Below are 16,619 nucleotides of genomic sequence, written 5' to 3' on the forward strand. Positions count from 1 at the left end.
AAAGAAAAATTGCATATATATATATATATATAAATCAAATTAAATTTTGAAACGACACCACCGAAAATGAATATGCTTCGTTTTCTTTTCATGGTTTGAGATAGATGCAAAGAATAAGCAATCAGAAGCAGAACAAAAGCTATATTTTGCAATGATAATAATAATAATAATAATAACAATAATGAGACGGATATTTTGAAAAACTTAGCACGTAAGGATATCTCCGAAATAATTAAACTATTATCTTTTACTTTTATCTTAGGTAGATTGTTGTAAGATGTTATTTTGGATGTTGTAAGACCTAAAACTTATTATGCATAAGAAAAACAGCAAACAGCCACAACCCATCCGAAACGCTCACTCTGCCAAGGAAAGCGAGTTTTTTTTTTTTTTGAAGTACACAAAGGAAGACAAAGACTTACTCCCCCATCAAGAGGAGAGTAATAGTTTATTTGGAGTTCGACTGGAATAAGTCCCCACCCGAAATAGTTATTCCAGGCCTCCAAGCAAACGAGATAATAGCATTCCACCCACGATGGAATTCCTGGCGTTCCCTCCCTAGGCTAGGCTGTCACCCATTACCCATCATGGTCTAAAGTGAAACTTGGATGTCTCTATCATCACTATCCCCATAGCACTAGCAGTGTACACGAAAAAGAAAAAGAAAGCTAGCTTATAGACAACATATCAATTTCTTATAATTCATAGGATATCAAAAGAGAATCAAAATCTCTTCTTTATTACTATTCTTATTATATTATTCTTTTTTTACATAGCAGCTTTTAATTGCAACTCCAGTCAATGACTAAAAATACAGCAAATCTCAGCCAAAAAAGAAGAGATTCCAAATGCACCAACTTCAAGCACTCAGCCTATACTCAGTTAACAGAGACGTAGCTTTAAGATGGCTTTCATGGTATCGGATGAAACTTTTAAAATTAAAACCACCTTCGGCTCCAGTATCTATTTTGCCATGCGGAAAATAGTCATCTTCACTTCTCCGAATCCTGCCACAAGCACTCCTTTTATTTAACCTCTCTGCTAGGCAAAGAAAGATTGTTTCCTCCAGCACTTCATCCAACAGTGTTACTGTCACTGAGGAGCATTAAGATTTCTGCTCTCAAAAACTTTGCTTTACAGATTGTTACCAAGATCTCTTTCTCATAACTTAAACAGCAAGATTAGAGCCAAATCCGAATCAATGAGAGAAAGCATTCATATCCGGTTGTAACTGTTGCTATTACAACTTTATATCACTAAGGACCACTGATTCAGGAAGACCGATCCAAATGATGATGAGAAACTTGCAATGAGAGTTTAATTGTGTTCCCCTGAGATGATCGACATACGTCAATACACTCCTCCAAATCCGCACCACAAGTTAATAAGACCCACTCAGAATCATCATCCAAGTACTTGAGATCGAATCTACTTATATCCTCTATATTAAATCGTCTTGTAATTTCATGCAATAAATCTTTAAACCGCCATTTTCTCTGCATGCGGAACCGTATCTTCTCATCTCCGTATGTGACCTTTAACCTTTGAGCATCCAAATCTTGAGCAATTTGGCTAGTATTCTTGGATATAGGTTGAAGACTGTCAGAAATAAGCTGTTCCTTAAGAGATCTAAGGCTCTGGTATCTTGGGAACAAATTTGATCCTTCTTGACTTAAGACATGCAGCTCTGCCTCACTTCTGACCCTCTTCATCTCACCATCCCCAGAGCTCTTTCCAATTATAAGATCTTCATTACCAGAAATGTTAAATTTTGAAGGTAGATGTGTTCCACCGGAACAGCAATGACTTGAACTGGAACTCTGACTACATGAGGAGGAAGGTGAATTTGAAGTAGCAGCTTGGGACAGGAAATTAAAACCCTCAGGCTGTATGTTTGTTTGCTTTGCCTGATCATTCAGCCTTGAGGTCGATAATGTACTGTTTCCCAATAACTTTGGAGAGACCAGCTCTGAAAAGTTTGTATGGAAGGTACTAATATTAAAAGCACCAGAGGCACCTGGTACTGAGTCAATGACGTGTTGGAGTTTCTGTAAGGAGTATCCAACTTTCTTGATTTTTCGAGAGGGCCAGCGATTTATTCCATGTTGCCTACAGATTCTTTTCAACGTTGTTGGGCACACTGAAGTTGAAGGAAAACAGGAAATGACATCAAAATCTAAAGAAATAATAGAGAACAATATACATTTATCTTCATTAGTATAACATGCTATATGACAAGAATACTTTCTGCAACACTTACCAGCCAATAAACCAGAAAGAAAATAGCAACCAATATGGTAACTGACAGACCTCTTCAATTTAAATGTTTACCCTTTTTCTTTCTTCATTTTTCAACAATAACTTCTTTTAAGAAAAAAAAATATATCAAGCTGTTTATCTACCGAGCTTACACTAAAACCAAAACATTTAATCAACTTTAGCTTTATGCAATAACACTTACCACCAATGCTTTTTGCTGCATCTTTTAGGCTTCCAGCAAAATATCGGCGGAGAACTTGCAAAGTGATTGTTTTTTCTACCTTGGCACGCCTTTTCTCTCCTGCTTTTCCCACTGCCACACTCGAAAAGCTAATCTCATTAAAAGTAGAATCTCCACATTCAACACTTTCTCTTAGGCTAATATGTTCTTGATGCTGCTTCACCTCAGATAATTTTACATCCAACACTGCCCTTTGTTTTTCTTTTCCAAGTACCAATGCAGCGTCACTGCTCCGTTGGACCTCAGTGAGACCGGCAGTCCAAGATGAATTTTCTCTAGAACACCTTTGTGAATGATGAGTGCACTGCTCTTTTGACAACTCTTCTCCACTAGGTATGCCGTCTGAAGGGGCTATAACTTCACTAACTGCCAAATCTGTTTCTTCCTCTAGCTCCTTATCTGTTACAACCCTTAAGCTACAGCATACTTGTTCTATAATGATGGACAGTAAATTAAGCATCTTCTTCTGTTCCTCTGGAGCTCTGCAGTCCACAGGTAAGAAAAACTCCAAGATAAAATCTGTTTTACCAGTGTGAATGCATCGCAGACGTATTGCAACAGCAGCATGCAATTTAAAAATCCTGGCATGGTGGGCAAGAGGATATTCAGTCTTTTTAAAGGAAGTTATGTCAGCTGAGAAGCATGGTTGGTTAGTCATAAATGCTCCCCCGACAACACCCTGACCTTTTAACAAGTGATGCTCAGAGCAAGCTTCATGGAAACCCCGGATATTCGGATCAGCTATATAGCAGATATCATCCACAGTAGACACACAATGAACATAGTTCTCAGTGGAATGTCGGCACCCCTCTTTACCTTGCTGGATACAAGGAACCCAAGTCTGAGCCAGGGGTAATCTATGAGTCTCACAAGCAAACCTTAAAACTTCTTTGATCTCGGGTAAGGCAGCTTGGTAGGAATTATTGCATGCCTGATAAAACGTGAGTCTAACCCATAAGTGCAAGAACAAGTTCAGAAGTCCTTAGCGGTTAAATTTATTCCATAAGTCTATGAGAACTTACCTTTATGTTTTGAGTGCTGGAAGCTATAGAACTCCTGAGATTGACAGCCTGCTTGTAACGAAAAACAGGATTAAAGAGAATTCTCAGAACTTGAACTGCATGCTTAAATTGCAACTATAAGCAACAGAGTATAAATGAAAATTCATGAAAATAGAACCTTTCATTTCCTTCTGTCCTGAAGTTGGCTATTGCATTAGCAGAAGATTCCTAACAACAGCTAGTTTAAAAGGGATGCAATTAACAGCATGGCATGCAACATTCAGCGTCAACAACATTTGCAATTACTCATGTGTGACAACCAAAGAGGTAATAAGAAAGAGGAAAAACAATCAATAAGCAAATTTATAGAGAAAAGTGCAAGGAATTAGCGGTTTAATATGGAACAAGAATTAAAAACTCAACAATTATTCAATTTAATCATTAATCACATGCATGAGATTGACCATTTTCCAAATGCAGTTTCTAGTAATTATTCACCAAGACTTGCAATAAAGGTAAACTAATATTCATTAAATTTCAGTCTATAGCACTGAATTAGTTGAATAAGAACAATCTACATAATTTCACCACCTCTCAAAAATGAAAACACAAAACAGGCAAAGAAAAGGACCTCTAATGCTTTGCAAACACTTTCAAGCTCAGGCCGAATCCTGATTTTCTCTGTAGTCATCACAACTTCAATAACACCCAAGCAAGTTCTACTACCTTGTTCAAAAACAGGAAGTGCAAAGGTTCCACGAACATCATGTTGTTGCGCATGATGTACTCGTGGGTACTCATCACTTCTAAAGAATCGGACATCAGGAGTCCACTCTGGAACCTTACTCAGGAAAACCCGACCAGGCAGTCCTGCCATGTCCTTGGAATCCTCTTCTGCTGCAAACTGATAATTAACAGAGATATTCCTGTAACTTGCAAGCTTTTGGCTGTTGGGATCAAGTGAAAAGGGTTGTTCACTGGTAGTTAGAACACGTTTACCTCCTCTATTTACAGGTACCCATAGTTGTACAAGGACATCTTTTTCTTTTCCAAAATCTTTAATATAACCAAGTGCCTGAATTAACCTCTGCATTACAGAAGTTGTAGGACCTGGATTGGTTGTGGGTCCAATCCACCATCTTCTGCTCAGTTCACAACCGTCAGTTATACAATCACCATGTAGACTGTGATCCCTGTCAGCGACAACCAAGTTGTGGCTAAAATGAGAACTGACCCAACTTTCACCTTGAGTTTCATTCACATGTGAATTCCCTGGCAACAATGGTCTTTGATTCTCTCCTTGATTCTGTACTTGAGGGAGGCCACCACCTAAATCACCAGTGTTAGGCTCTGAAGAAGGCCATATAGATGCAGAATCAAAGAGAGCATTTGAACTGGATGGACTAGGATTAAGGAATTCAGATCCTCCTGTTGTCTCCAACCAGCACCCGTCTAACAACAAATCATCCATGTAGTCGAAGTCCATTGCTGAATCCGGCGGGCCGCCCAGCATGGCGCCTGGTGAGAAAATGGCATCTTCCATCACGGCGTTATTCCACTTAATTTTAGAAATCGAAGGTCCCTCAGGATGATCTAATGTCAACGATAAATTTGACAAGAATAACTTCAAGGATCAATTCCTGTCTTCACAAGATAATCTGTCCATATTGACCAAATATGACCGATCAAATTCTTCAGGAATATCAACTTGGATAAGATCATAAGAATAATGAAGTTCCACAGAGAATTGGAAATAGTAAAGCCGATCGACCAAAAGCTTAAGGCAAAAGATAAGGAATAATTATTGTCTATCATATACAGATTAGTCTTCTCTTTTGCTGTTCCACATCTAATAGCAGTCAAAAAGAGAAGAAAAAAAAAGAAAAAAATCTCCAGCACGTAAGACGAGAATCAATCAAAGGATAAATCCCAATTTGAGGAGTACCACATTGAACAAAGGAATAAGCATATAAAAACTCAATTTCCACATTTTTTTTTTCTGGCTGGTCAGCAGATAACTTCAGCACTTTTGATTCAAGATTCTCGTTTTACCAGATGGAATAAAGAACATACCCTTGAGAAAAGTATTTTCGCCATAATCCAGATTATTAGAGCTAACTAATATGGTCTATGCACTAATATAACCCAAAACATTTAACCATTAAAAGCAAAGGATTTTCAATTTCTTCAAAAAAAAAAATAAATAAATAAATAAAAAGCAAAAGAAAAACAAAAGACAGCAACTCACCATGTAGTATATGTACCATGTCGAGATTCTTGAAGATACCCTAAATCTTAAACGGGTACTACGCCAGAGTCCAGATCATACCAAACTGTTTTATTTTCTGGTGATATTTATTTATTGTACTTTTTCTTGAAAGTTGATATAGTAGCTCAAAAAGAAAACCTGTCTGAAGAAGCAGGAACAAAAACAACGTGAGCAACATGAAAGATCTCATAAAAGCTTGAAACAGGCTGTCTTTCTTCAAAACTCCGCAAGATGAGAGCTGTTGCCTCTCATAGGTGCTATCTCTCTGCGCCCCTCGAAAAAAGCTTACTCTTATGAGAATGAAGATTCTGCCTTTCAAGCATTGGCCCCACGCGACACACAAACAAATCCTTTCGTGGGCCCTGAAATTACGATGAAAAGTCAACCTTTGCAAGCCGACCACTGGAAAAGAACAACAACAACTAATCTGCTATGCTTCGCTGATGTTAGACTCTGATAAATGATGATTAATAATGGAGGGTAATTGTTGTATACAGGGACGGTTTTACGGTGGGGCAGTGGGGGCAACTGCCCCCTCTGAAATTCTATAATCCTTTTAAATATATTATAAAATTAGATAAACATTTTAATATTTTTACATTTTATTCCCACTAAATTAAAAAAAATATATATATAAAAAGAAATGATTTTAAAAATATTATAAAGTATAAATATATTTTAATAAAAAAATTGACTCATTTCAAAAGAAAAAAACATATTATATGTAAATATTAATAATTTTGATTTATAAATAATTATTTCATGTAAATCTTAGTTTAACTAACTTAAATTATAATTTAGTATTATTTTTCTCACTTTTGTCTCTATCTACTTATTCTCCTCTTTTTTTATTTACAGATTTCATTTTTTTACTTATGTGAAGTATCATTACATTATTATAAAAGTATAAAAGTCAAGCATAAAATAACAAATTTGTAGAAATATAATCTAACAAAATCTAAAATATAGAAAAAAAAAAAAAAAACTAGTATCAATTTTAAAATTATTAAAAAAGTTAAAAATATATATAAAAGTAACTTGTTGTTGGCCCTAATTTGTATTTTCATATCTTATCTTATGTTTTAAAAACTATAAAGAAATTAAATTAATATTTGATTTAAGTTAATCAAAGATAAATATAATTAGTAACGGAAAGTGAATTTTAAAATAAATATTTGAAATTCAATAAATTTATATATCTTTTAACATTGACAATGAAAAAAAAAATTCTTAGATTTTCTACATATGAAAATTATTTAACTCAATTATACAGTATTATTTTCATTTGAAAAATGATAATATAATGTGTTTGCATTTATTTGATATTTAAAATTTCGATGCATTTTAATATTATAAGTTTTTGTTATATTTATGTTAATTTTTATTTAAATTTTTTATATATTTGATATTATAAAAAATATTTCAAATTCTTTTATTAAAACTCTATTTTAGAATTAGAAAACATTACTTTTTATATTAAATAAAAAATTTTAAATAAATATATTATATAATAAATTTGACAACACTGAAGAAAAATTCTAGATCCGTCCTTGGTTGTATATTTGGGTAATTGTATCGCATATAATAAAAAGAAATGGAATCAAATTTCTTCAAGTGGTAAAAATGGTTACTTTCTAGTGTATGCCGCTTTAACTCCTCTGAGATGCTCTTCTCTCGCTCACCAGCCTCCCTCTCCATTAATTTATTCCATAAACATAAACAAATCTTTTTAATTTATGTTATAGTATATAATATTAATAAATATAATATAATATTCAGTAAAAAACTGGGGCACGATGGGTGGCAGAAGCTCGAAGCGAGTCAGACTCAGAGAGGTACTTTCCTCCTTCACTTCAAAAGTCTAGTTAAATTTTCAGTTTTTAATCTGTTAGTGCTTCATTTCAACAGTGAAGTTGAACTTGCAACTTGCAAGGTGAAGTCCGATTGCAATGTTCGGTGGTGGAGGGTGAATTTACATAACAAAACAAGGCTTAAAAGTGGTTGTCAAGACCTCTCAGTCAAGATTCAAGAATATGAGTGGAATTTAGTTGCAAATGCAAGTTGGGGTCAAGAGGCCAGGTTGGGCTGTGAGTGAGCTACAGCCTCTATCATCAACTTGACAACTTGAATCATTTCCACAACATCCCACGCAATAAGTAGGTAGGTAGCCTATTTTTTTCCTTTTCAGTTCTATGTTTTTCCCCTGAAAAACTGTTTATAGCTTTGAAAATTACAGTGAAATAATACTAAAACTGTTTCCATCATGCAGAAAATTTTAGCATAGGCCAAAATTTGAGGGCCAAGAGAAAAGTGTAATGTATCCGAATTTCAATCTCAAAACTTGAGAGATTCATTTAAAAAAAAAAAAAAACTCTCTAGTCTTACCCTTGCGGGCCTTACCCAAGAAATTACAAACAGATGGTATTACTATTTATAGTGTGAATAGACGCAATCTTTAGTTAGGGTCTTTAGGCAATATTGTGACTTAAGAATTAAGATTTTATGTGTAAAACAGACTGTGCCATAAAATATAAATGGAATTGGGAAGGGATGGTGGGGTTGATTAAGTCTCTAGTTATATTCTAAAATTGAACATATATTGATAGTGTCACGTGATCATTATTTTTTTTTTTTTTTTAAATCGACTTAATCAGTTCATTAAATTTTAATAATTTTTTTTTCATGTATGATGTGGGATTGAAATATTTTGTCTACTCCATCTTGATTTTTTTCTCACCTAATCTCGTAACCTCTTTATTACGGAGGTTGACCACCCTATTTATTTCTTTCGAAGTGTTTGTTGTGGGTAAAATGATTTAAGATCTGTTCTGATATCACTTGTTACATGATTATTATTCTCTTCTTTCAAAATCGACTTATCAAGATATGCAATACCAACGTTTTTTAAATTCCAATGATCTTTTTTTATATCTGATGTGAAATTAAATTACTTTGCCTATTCTTTTACGACAATAACATGTTATTGATTTTTAATGCTAATTAATCATTTTTTTGTGATCTAATCCGTATACTTTGCATTAATTTTTACTTTAATAAATAGTGTGTTTGAATAGACAATAAATCAGAGGAAAAATAAACAAAGTGGGGGTAAATTTGTGGCAAATTTCCTTGACTCCGGTGTTTACGTGGAGACACTTTAGGTGAATTAAACTGAAAAAAAAAAAAGAAACAAAATTGAAATTGAAATCAAGCTCTTCAGAAAGGAAAAGTTTTATAAGCACTTTGTCTCACGTCATTATATTCTATTAGTGAGAATAATTAATTATCAAGGAGAGTTCATTCATCGAATCTCTTCTAACAGAACATGAGTTATCCATAAATAATCTAGGATGAGAAGAGCAACTTGAAAGAGAGGTCCAAGAGAGTGGCACATATCTTTGGTTCTAACAGAACACTCTAGGCAGGCGTAGGCTGGCGTACCTCGGTTTCAGGACATGAGACGCGGGACGAACGAATGGATCCTTGCCCTGGTTTTTTCAAACTTCTTTGTATCATCCTATCACATCTATTTTATTTCATATTATTCTATCTTTTCATATTTTTTTTTCGTTTTCTTTTATGAATTTATCCGTGAATCAATTGTTAAGACTTGCTTGTTGCTACCGCTTTATTAATTCAATCAATTTATCTGATCAGTAAGTAGGAGTCCAACTCGTTTCTGGTCCAATATGCTGAGCAGGAAGCAGAGGCCTCTGAAGAGTTCGGAGGGTAGTAACTTCCGTCACATTCATATAGGCCTTGATTCAAGCATATTACTGAACAAAGCAGACGCTAAGCCCATAGGATGGTTTGAGCGTTGAAAGAGAAAAGTGCTGTTCTGCTTTCTAGTTTCGGTTTGTCGCCTCGAATCATCGTATGTTTGCCATACTTTTCTGGCCATTTCCACATGGCATGTAGTGAGACATGAGTCGACTGAGACAACGCAAACTGGCGTGTGGGAAGGCTAAAGATACCGTGGAGGCAAGCACGGACTCGAGAAATGCAGCGGTGCAATTTTAATCCGTACAACTCGGAGATAAATATTATTAGTACACATTATGCAACCAGCATTTATTAAATAAGATCATCAGCTTAAAACTCACATGATATGAGTGTTTGTTTAGTATTACAATATGGGGCAGAACAAAAGCATCAACAGTAAGTTTACGCTTCCAAACAACCGACAGACTCTCCACATTCAGTCGTCGCTCATCCTCAGCAACTCCCAGGTCAATTGTCCATTCAAATGCTTGGCCTCACATTGAGACGAGATGCTAACTTCTGACCCAAAGATTTATCAGCCTGTATCACATTTCAGTCATGGATAACACATCAGTACACTAATTCCAAAGATTAGACCTACAAAAAGCCCACAAGAATACATGATTTGAGTCTGAGAAGCATCGAGAGGAAAGAGAGTCTGACCTGAGACCAGTATGAGATCCAAATGCTACGGATTTCATGAGTGACACGTGGATCGGATAAGGCGTCAACCCATCGGCAGATGAAACGCTCTTGCCTGGTTGCAGCATGACAAAGAAGAAAATTTTGAGACTGATTTTTTTATCCATTTATTTTAGTTTAAAAATAGCAGAGAAACCCAGTGATACCTGTCTGGTGCCCAAGATCGGTATCTCTCTCCTGGCTGTTTGAAGTTGTTCTCCTTCTCAATAATGCACTGTGTCAACCAAAAAACTTAGTAAGTAATTAGTCTCACCAACCAAAATATTCCAATTTATATATAATCCTCCAAGCAGAATGCTAAAAGTTAAAGAGACATATACACCACAAAGCTTGAAAAGTTAGCAGAAACCCAAAATAAAAAGAGCAAATATTATCCCCTACCCTTTCCTTATAACTAGAAATCAGACAAACATGCTATTTTGCTATTGCTTATTGGATTGCAGGAAATTAATAATTACTTTAAATGCTCTTTTTGCAGCTTTTATATCAAAATTTAACCATCAAAATCAAGCCAATGGTTGTGTGGAACCGGATTAGGCAAAAACAAACATACATATAAGCTCATGCAATTGAATAAACATGAGTTGCATTGCTAAACTTAGTTGAAGTTACAAACACCACTTTGAAAATCAGAAAGGAGATGACAGTAACAGGAACTGACCTTCTCACGCTTTCCAGTGCAAACAGTAGTAGGGATAGGGAACCTCTCAGCATGACGAGCAGGATCATACCTTGACGGGAAGTAATTGATCTGAAAAACAGCATCATAGCATCTGATCAGAACACTGGCCATCATGATTTATAGCATGCATGTTAAAAATCTATGCTGCTCTATCCATTTGCACATTCAGGAATCTATTATGTGCTAGGAGAAATTAATAGAAAAGAGCAAAGTACCTCCTCATCCCTGTGCATGAAATTCATAAAACCCTCGTGGTGGTTGTTGTGATGAGCACACTTGGGAGCATTGGCTGGGAGTTGCAGATAGTTTGGTCCTAGCCTGTGCCTCTGGGTATCAGAGTAGGAGAAGATACGAGTCTGGAGCAACTTATCATCTGAGTAGTAGATTCCAGGAACCACAATGGCAGGGCAAAATGCAAGCTGTTCATTCTCGGCAAAGAAGTTGTCAATATTCCTATTCAACACCAAGCGACCAACAGGCTGCAAGGGCAAGATGTCCTCAGGCCAGGTCTTGGTCACGTCAAGTGGGTCAAAGTCAAATCTGTCTTCATGGTCAGGATCTATGGTCTGGATGAAAAGTTTCCACTCAGGATAGTTGCCAGCTGCAATTGAGTCATAGAGATCCTGAGTGGCATGGCTGTGATTAGATCCTCCAACCTTGATTGCCTCTTCTTCCAGCAAGCATTTGACCCCACAAGTGGGTTTCCAGTGGAATTTCACATAGTGTGCTTTCCCAGCCTTGTTGATCAGAGTATAGGTGTTTACACCAGAACCTTCCATGTGTCTATAATCTTGTGGAACACCCAAATCATCAAAGAGGAAAGTAAACATGTGCAAGCTCTCAGGATGGTGTGAGAAGAAATCAACGATCCTCCAATTCTCCTGGATGTGAGACTTAGGGTTGGGCTTAAGAGCATGGACCATATCAGGGAATTTCATTCCATCACGAACAAAGAAGACGGGGAAATTGTTTCCGACAAGATCAAAATTACCCTGAGTTCATATGAAAAGTTTAGAATATGAACAGACCAACAAGTTGGAAAACAAATTAACATTTCAACAAAGTAATGCATAATAAACTCAGGATTATATTCATGACATTACCCTTAAACCCAATACAAAAAAAATGTATGAACATATAATATTGAATAAAAGAAATCTTCAAAGCATGTTTTAACTCTTTTGCCAAAGTTGCAAGTCTTCTAAACTTCTTCTATTTCAAAATAGAATGCACTATATGCTTCATCAAATTAGCTAACCAGATTAGTGACAGAAAGGAGGTGTCAGGTGAACTCTCACCTCTCGGGTGTAAAACTTCACTGCAAAACCACGAGGATCCCTCAGGGTTTCAGGGCTCCCACGCTCATGGATGACAGTTGAGAAACGTACAACAACAGGGGTTTGAACTCCAGGGGCTCGCAGAAAATCTGCACATGTAAGGTGAGAAATGTCATGGGTGACCTCGAAGAAACCCTTTGCACTGGCTCCCCTAGCATGGACAACACGTTCTGGAATCCGCTCCCTGTCAAAGTTGGCTAGCTTTTCCACCAGATGATAGTCCTCAAGGAGGATTGGACCTGTCAAATATAAATGTAGGGTCCAAAGTGTCAATACCATGTATTAAAAAGAAAAACATTCCTACAAAGGGTTTCAACATAGTCTCGAAGTTTTAAATTGATTGACACAAAATGCCAAGTGCAAACCCCAGCCCCCCCCCCCCTCCCCCCAACAAAAAGAAAAAGAGAAAAGATGACTTTTTTTGTTTAATATTTATGGCAATGCATTGCATGAGACAACTACATTAATGACAGTAAACTATATGATCAAATAGGAACAACATAAGCACAGAAAAACAACGAAGATGCTGATTATGGCAGATTACTCAATAAAAAATCATGACTAATAGCCTGACAGTCAATAGCTCATGAATTTCATCGTATCATAGTAATAAAAGGCGGGAGAAAATTATATACCTCTGGGTCCAACAGTGAGTGATGAATTGTTGTTCCAAACTGGAGCACCAGAATTTGTTGTCCAGAATGGAGAATTGAAAGCACTTGATGGACGGAACTGCATCATTCAATTTAGAATTTTTTAAAAAAATGATTACTCACCAACATTAGTTAAATGCAGAGAAAGAGGAAACATTTTGAAAGGGGACAAAGAAAGAAATACAACTGGATTTATTATTACAAAGAATATTATATGAAATTTGAAATGGTTTTGAGTACTCTGTTCTTAGAAGTCAAAAAAAAAAATTCATTATTTCTCATCCAATAACTCAAGGTAGGAAACAAATCCTGAAGAATCCATGAGGAAGCAAGTAACTCTTTGTTAAAGAAATCCAATTAACAAAAAAAGAAACATAGATCAAAGACGGAACATATCATATTTGATTTGATTTAAAGAACAAACCAGTTTCATGAAAAAGAAAATAGAGAGTCCGATTAAATCTAGCGATTGATCAATAATCAGAACAGAATTGGAGGGGGGAGAGAGAGAGAGAGTACCTTGTAGGGATCCATAAGCAAAGGTAAGAGCAGGTGAAGGAGAAGGAGGATCGAGACGAAAGATAAGGGTCCTGTCTCGTGTGTCAATCTAAGGAGTTACTGTTAATGCGGTGATTATTTATAAGGCGAACGTGGCAGGGCTCACGATTCTATTTTTTCTCCCCCCGTTGTAGTGATCGTTATCTGACATTTCCCTCGCGATATTCTTGTAATATTCTCACCCATTTTATACATGAAACATATAATTTTATTTATAATAATGATATTGATAGCTTTTTTTTATTATTATTTTCTTATAGGATTTTGTTTTTGTTTTTTTAGAATATTTCTTCATAAGTTTTTATCGGAATTTTTTTTTTTTGAAATAGCTTTTGCAGAACTTTTTGCATTCTTTTTAATATAGTAATTCATAAGCATTTTTTATAATCAAATACATAGGCTTTTTTTTTTAAATTATAATCCTATTTTCGAATGAAAGAGTTAAGTTCAAATTAATTTTTTGGCCAACCCTTAATTTTAAATTATTTAAAATTTTAATATATATAACATTATATTTTATTCTCTTTATCTTAAAATTATTTTAATTATCTTGAAAATAAAATATAGGTTATTTAAAACATACCAAGATTAAATGGTCAAAGCTTTATTATTTTTCATTTCAATTTATTTGTCATATATATTCTCAATTAAGGGTTTATTTATTTTTATTCATACATAAATATTTAAAATTTTAATTTCAATTAAATATTGTAAATATATATATCAATAATATAAAAAGGATTAGAACTAAATTTGGGTGAAATCCTTATTGTTTTTGTGTCAAATTTTAACAAAAATAAATTTTAGTAATATTTAAAAAAGCTTGAGATATTTAAAACATTTGAGATTATCGTAAGCGAGGCGATAAATTTCCCCGGCGATATTTATGGCATGAGGTTGGAAAAGAAGGGCCCAGAGGTGATATCATTCAATTTTTTTATGGCAAGAAATGCAAGAAAAAGTAATAAAATATAAAAGTAAAATAATTGAGAACGTCAGCAAGCGTTGGCTCCTTATCCGGGGTTTGGATTGTTGCTAGAGCCAAATCGTGACCGCTTACCGCAGGAGGTGACATGGACCACTTCCACGATGCCACGTCCTCAAAAACTCCTTGAAACGTGTGGTCTCTATCTTAACAAAGCCTGTAAAACTTAAAGCACCTCGGGATTAGGAATTTTGGAGGTTTTTAGGAGAGCGGGTGAACGCTGCTAAGCTTTCGTAATATGCTGATAAGGTTACACTGGGCCTCGAGCTTAGCTTAGCCACATGATTGCCTCTTGGGACCAAATTCATTACAAAACAACAATTTTTTTTTTTAAATAAATTTGTCAAACATACGTAAATTTCATTATCAATTTCCAACGAAAAGGCATTATGTTTTGTGTTAGGGTTAATATTTCAAATATATTTTGAATTATAATAAAATATTTGATATTCAAATAATTTTTTATATAATATTTAAATTATAAATTAATTAATATAATATTTATTTTTAATATGATTAATTTAAAATAATAATAAATGACACATAAATAATTTTTTTTTAAATTATATTAATTTTTTAAAAATTTTAAAAATTATATTAAATATTTTACTAAAATTTAAAAATTATTCCATAATTTAAGTTATTAACCCTTAATTATTTATAATCTTTTGCATTCTTTTGCATGCTTTTGCCTCACGTGTAACTAAAAGAATCACGTTTCTTGGGCATGTTTAAAACCGGGAAAAAATAAATAAAATAAATGGGAGGGGCTTTGGTTTTATGTCAATGGTTGATAGTTTCCCTTTTTATTTGTTGTTATATGATGAAAATTTCTTGATACTTTGGGCTTGCGAATTTAGCCTATTGACCAGAGAAGTCTAGAAAGTTTTCAAGGTAGGGCGGCAAATATTTTCTCTTCGATTAGGTTAGAAGTTTACGTGCATAAAGCCTAACCCCAAAGCTCTCTTGCTTTGGGAATATTTTGATGGCATCTAATGCTCTAGCAAGAAAAAAGGACAGACTAGAGATAAAATGGTGTCGTTGAAGGGAGTGCTCCAATTAATACGTCAGTTGATTAACCATGCACTTCACTGTGGTGATGGTTACAGCTCAAAATTTTTTTACATTTTTCCTTTAAAAAAAAAAAAATAGACAGCGAGAGAGAGAGAGAGCCTACTTGCTCTACTTGCTTCCTCATCCAGTCTTTGATTAGAGCTAGAGTTAGTCAATGACTTATTATTAATAGTGGAATTGGTCCAGTGGACCACCCTCAAACTCTAGGCCCAATTAGCGAGTGAATTGTGGACTAAAATTTCTCAGAAGCCAATCTGCATTAGGAATCAAAATTTGGAATTGATTCGGAATTTTTAGGATCAGCAATTGTCAGCACAAGTGGATGTGCCTCGGGCATATTATGACAAATCATATAAATACTTTCCCCCTGCCGCAAACCTGCAAAAAAAAAAAAGTATATATATATATATATAGTATTAATGTACTAAGTATAACAACAAATTAAGTAGCATGCAAAAAATGTCATGGTTCAAAGTTCAAACAAAATCTGGATATTCTCATTATTAGAACAATATCAGAAAATTATTAAAAACTCCACTTACAATTCATGCGGACCGTTGATTTTTTTCCCATTTTCACTAATTATTGAAAGGAAAGTACTAATATTTATGAGCTGAGCTGGCCAAAAATAAACTTTTTTTATGAGCTGTAGATTAGTGTTATTTTTTATTTTGATAAATAACCATTTTTGTCTCAGTTTCCAATTGAAACCATTTAACAATCTGTTCTAAGGTTTTGATATATATATAAAAGAAAAAGTATTACTTAAAGATATGTTAAAATATTAAAATTAATAGAATTCAGAAATTAAAAAAAAAAAAAGTCAAATAATAATAAAAAATTATCTCATTCGAGGTCTTACATGTTTTTATCATCTTAAAATGTCAAAACTCTTGTATATTATTGGTATGTTAATAATAAAAAAATTTTCGCATTGAAAGTTCTTATAATTAATTAATTAATTAATTATCTCATGATTCAAGGTCTATATAATATATTATTAGGGTCTGTATGTTGTACATAATAATAGAAATTATAAACTCTTGCACTATAAAAAGAATATACAAACCAAGTATAAAAACTAAAAACTCCCTAA

At 34.4% G+C, this 16,619-nt stretch overlaps 2 protein-coding genes across 3 annotated transcripts; both read right to left on the minus strand.

The window, feature by feature from the left end:
* Positions 1–712: 712 nt before the first annotated feature.
* Positions 713–6,082, minus strand: LOC111315241 (protein NLP4-like). 2 transcript variants are annotated; one of them, XM_022916826.2, is made up of 5 exons: positions 5,750–6,082; positions 4,133–5,159; positions 3,523–3,570; positions 2,462–3,431; positions 713–2,140 (listed from the first exon to the last, which is right to left on the minus strand). In XM_022916826.2, the coding sequence occupies exons 2-5, from the start codon at positions 5,042–5,044 to the stop codon at positions 1,272–1,274; spliced, it is 2,799 nt and encodes a 932-aa protein (XP_022772561.2). In that variant the 5' UTR covers positions 5,045–5,159; positions 5,750–6,082; the 3' UTR covers positions 713–1,271. The 2 variants fall into 2 exon arrangements, with proteins under 2 accessions (XP_022772561.2, XP_022772562.2); XM_022916827.2 differs by having other exon boundaries at positions 4,133–5,278; positions 5,750–6,064.
* A 3,731-nt stretch (positions 6,083–9,813) lies between these two features.
* Positions 9,814–13,515, minus strand: LOC111315242 (catalase isozyme 1-like). The gene is made up of 8 exons (XM_022916828.2): positions 13,426–13,515; positions 12,889–12,985; positions 12,215–12,492; positions 11,132–11,908; positions 10,896–10,985; positions 10,381–10,448; positions 10,196–10,289; positions 9,814–10,072 (listed from the first exon to the last, which is right to left on the minus strand). Exons 1-8 carry the CDS (start codon positions 13,438–13,440, stop codon positions 10,013–10,015), a joined length of 1,479 nt encoding a protein of 492 aa, XP_022772563.1. The 5' UTR covers positions 13,441–13,515; the 3' UTR covers positions 9,814–10,012.
* Positions 13,516–16,619: the final 3,104 nt, after the last annotated feature.

The sequence above is a fragment of the Durio zibethinus genome, chromosome 20, assembly GCF_047325235.1.
Source record: "Durio zibethinus cultivar Kanyao isolate XHJ-2024 chromosome 20, ASM4732523v1, whole genome shotgun sequence".
Lineage (NCBI taxonomy): Eukaryota > Viridiplantae > Streptophyta > Magnoliopsida > Malvales > Malvaceae > Durio > Durio zibethinus.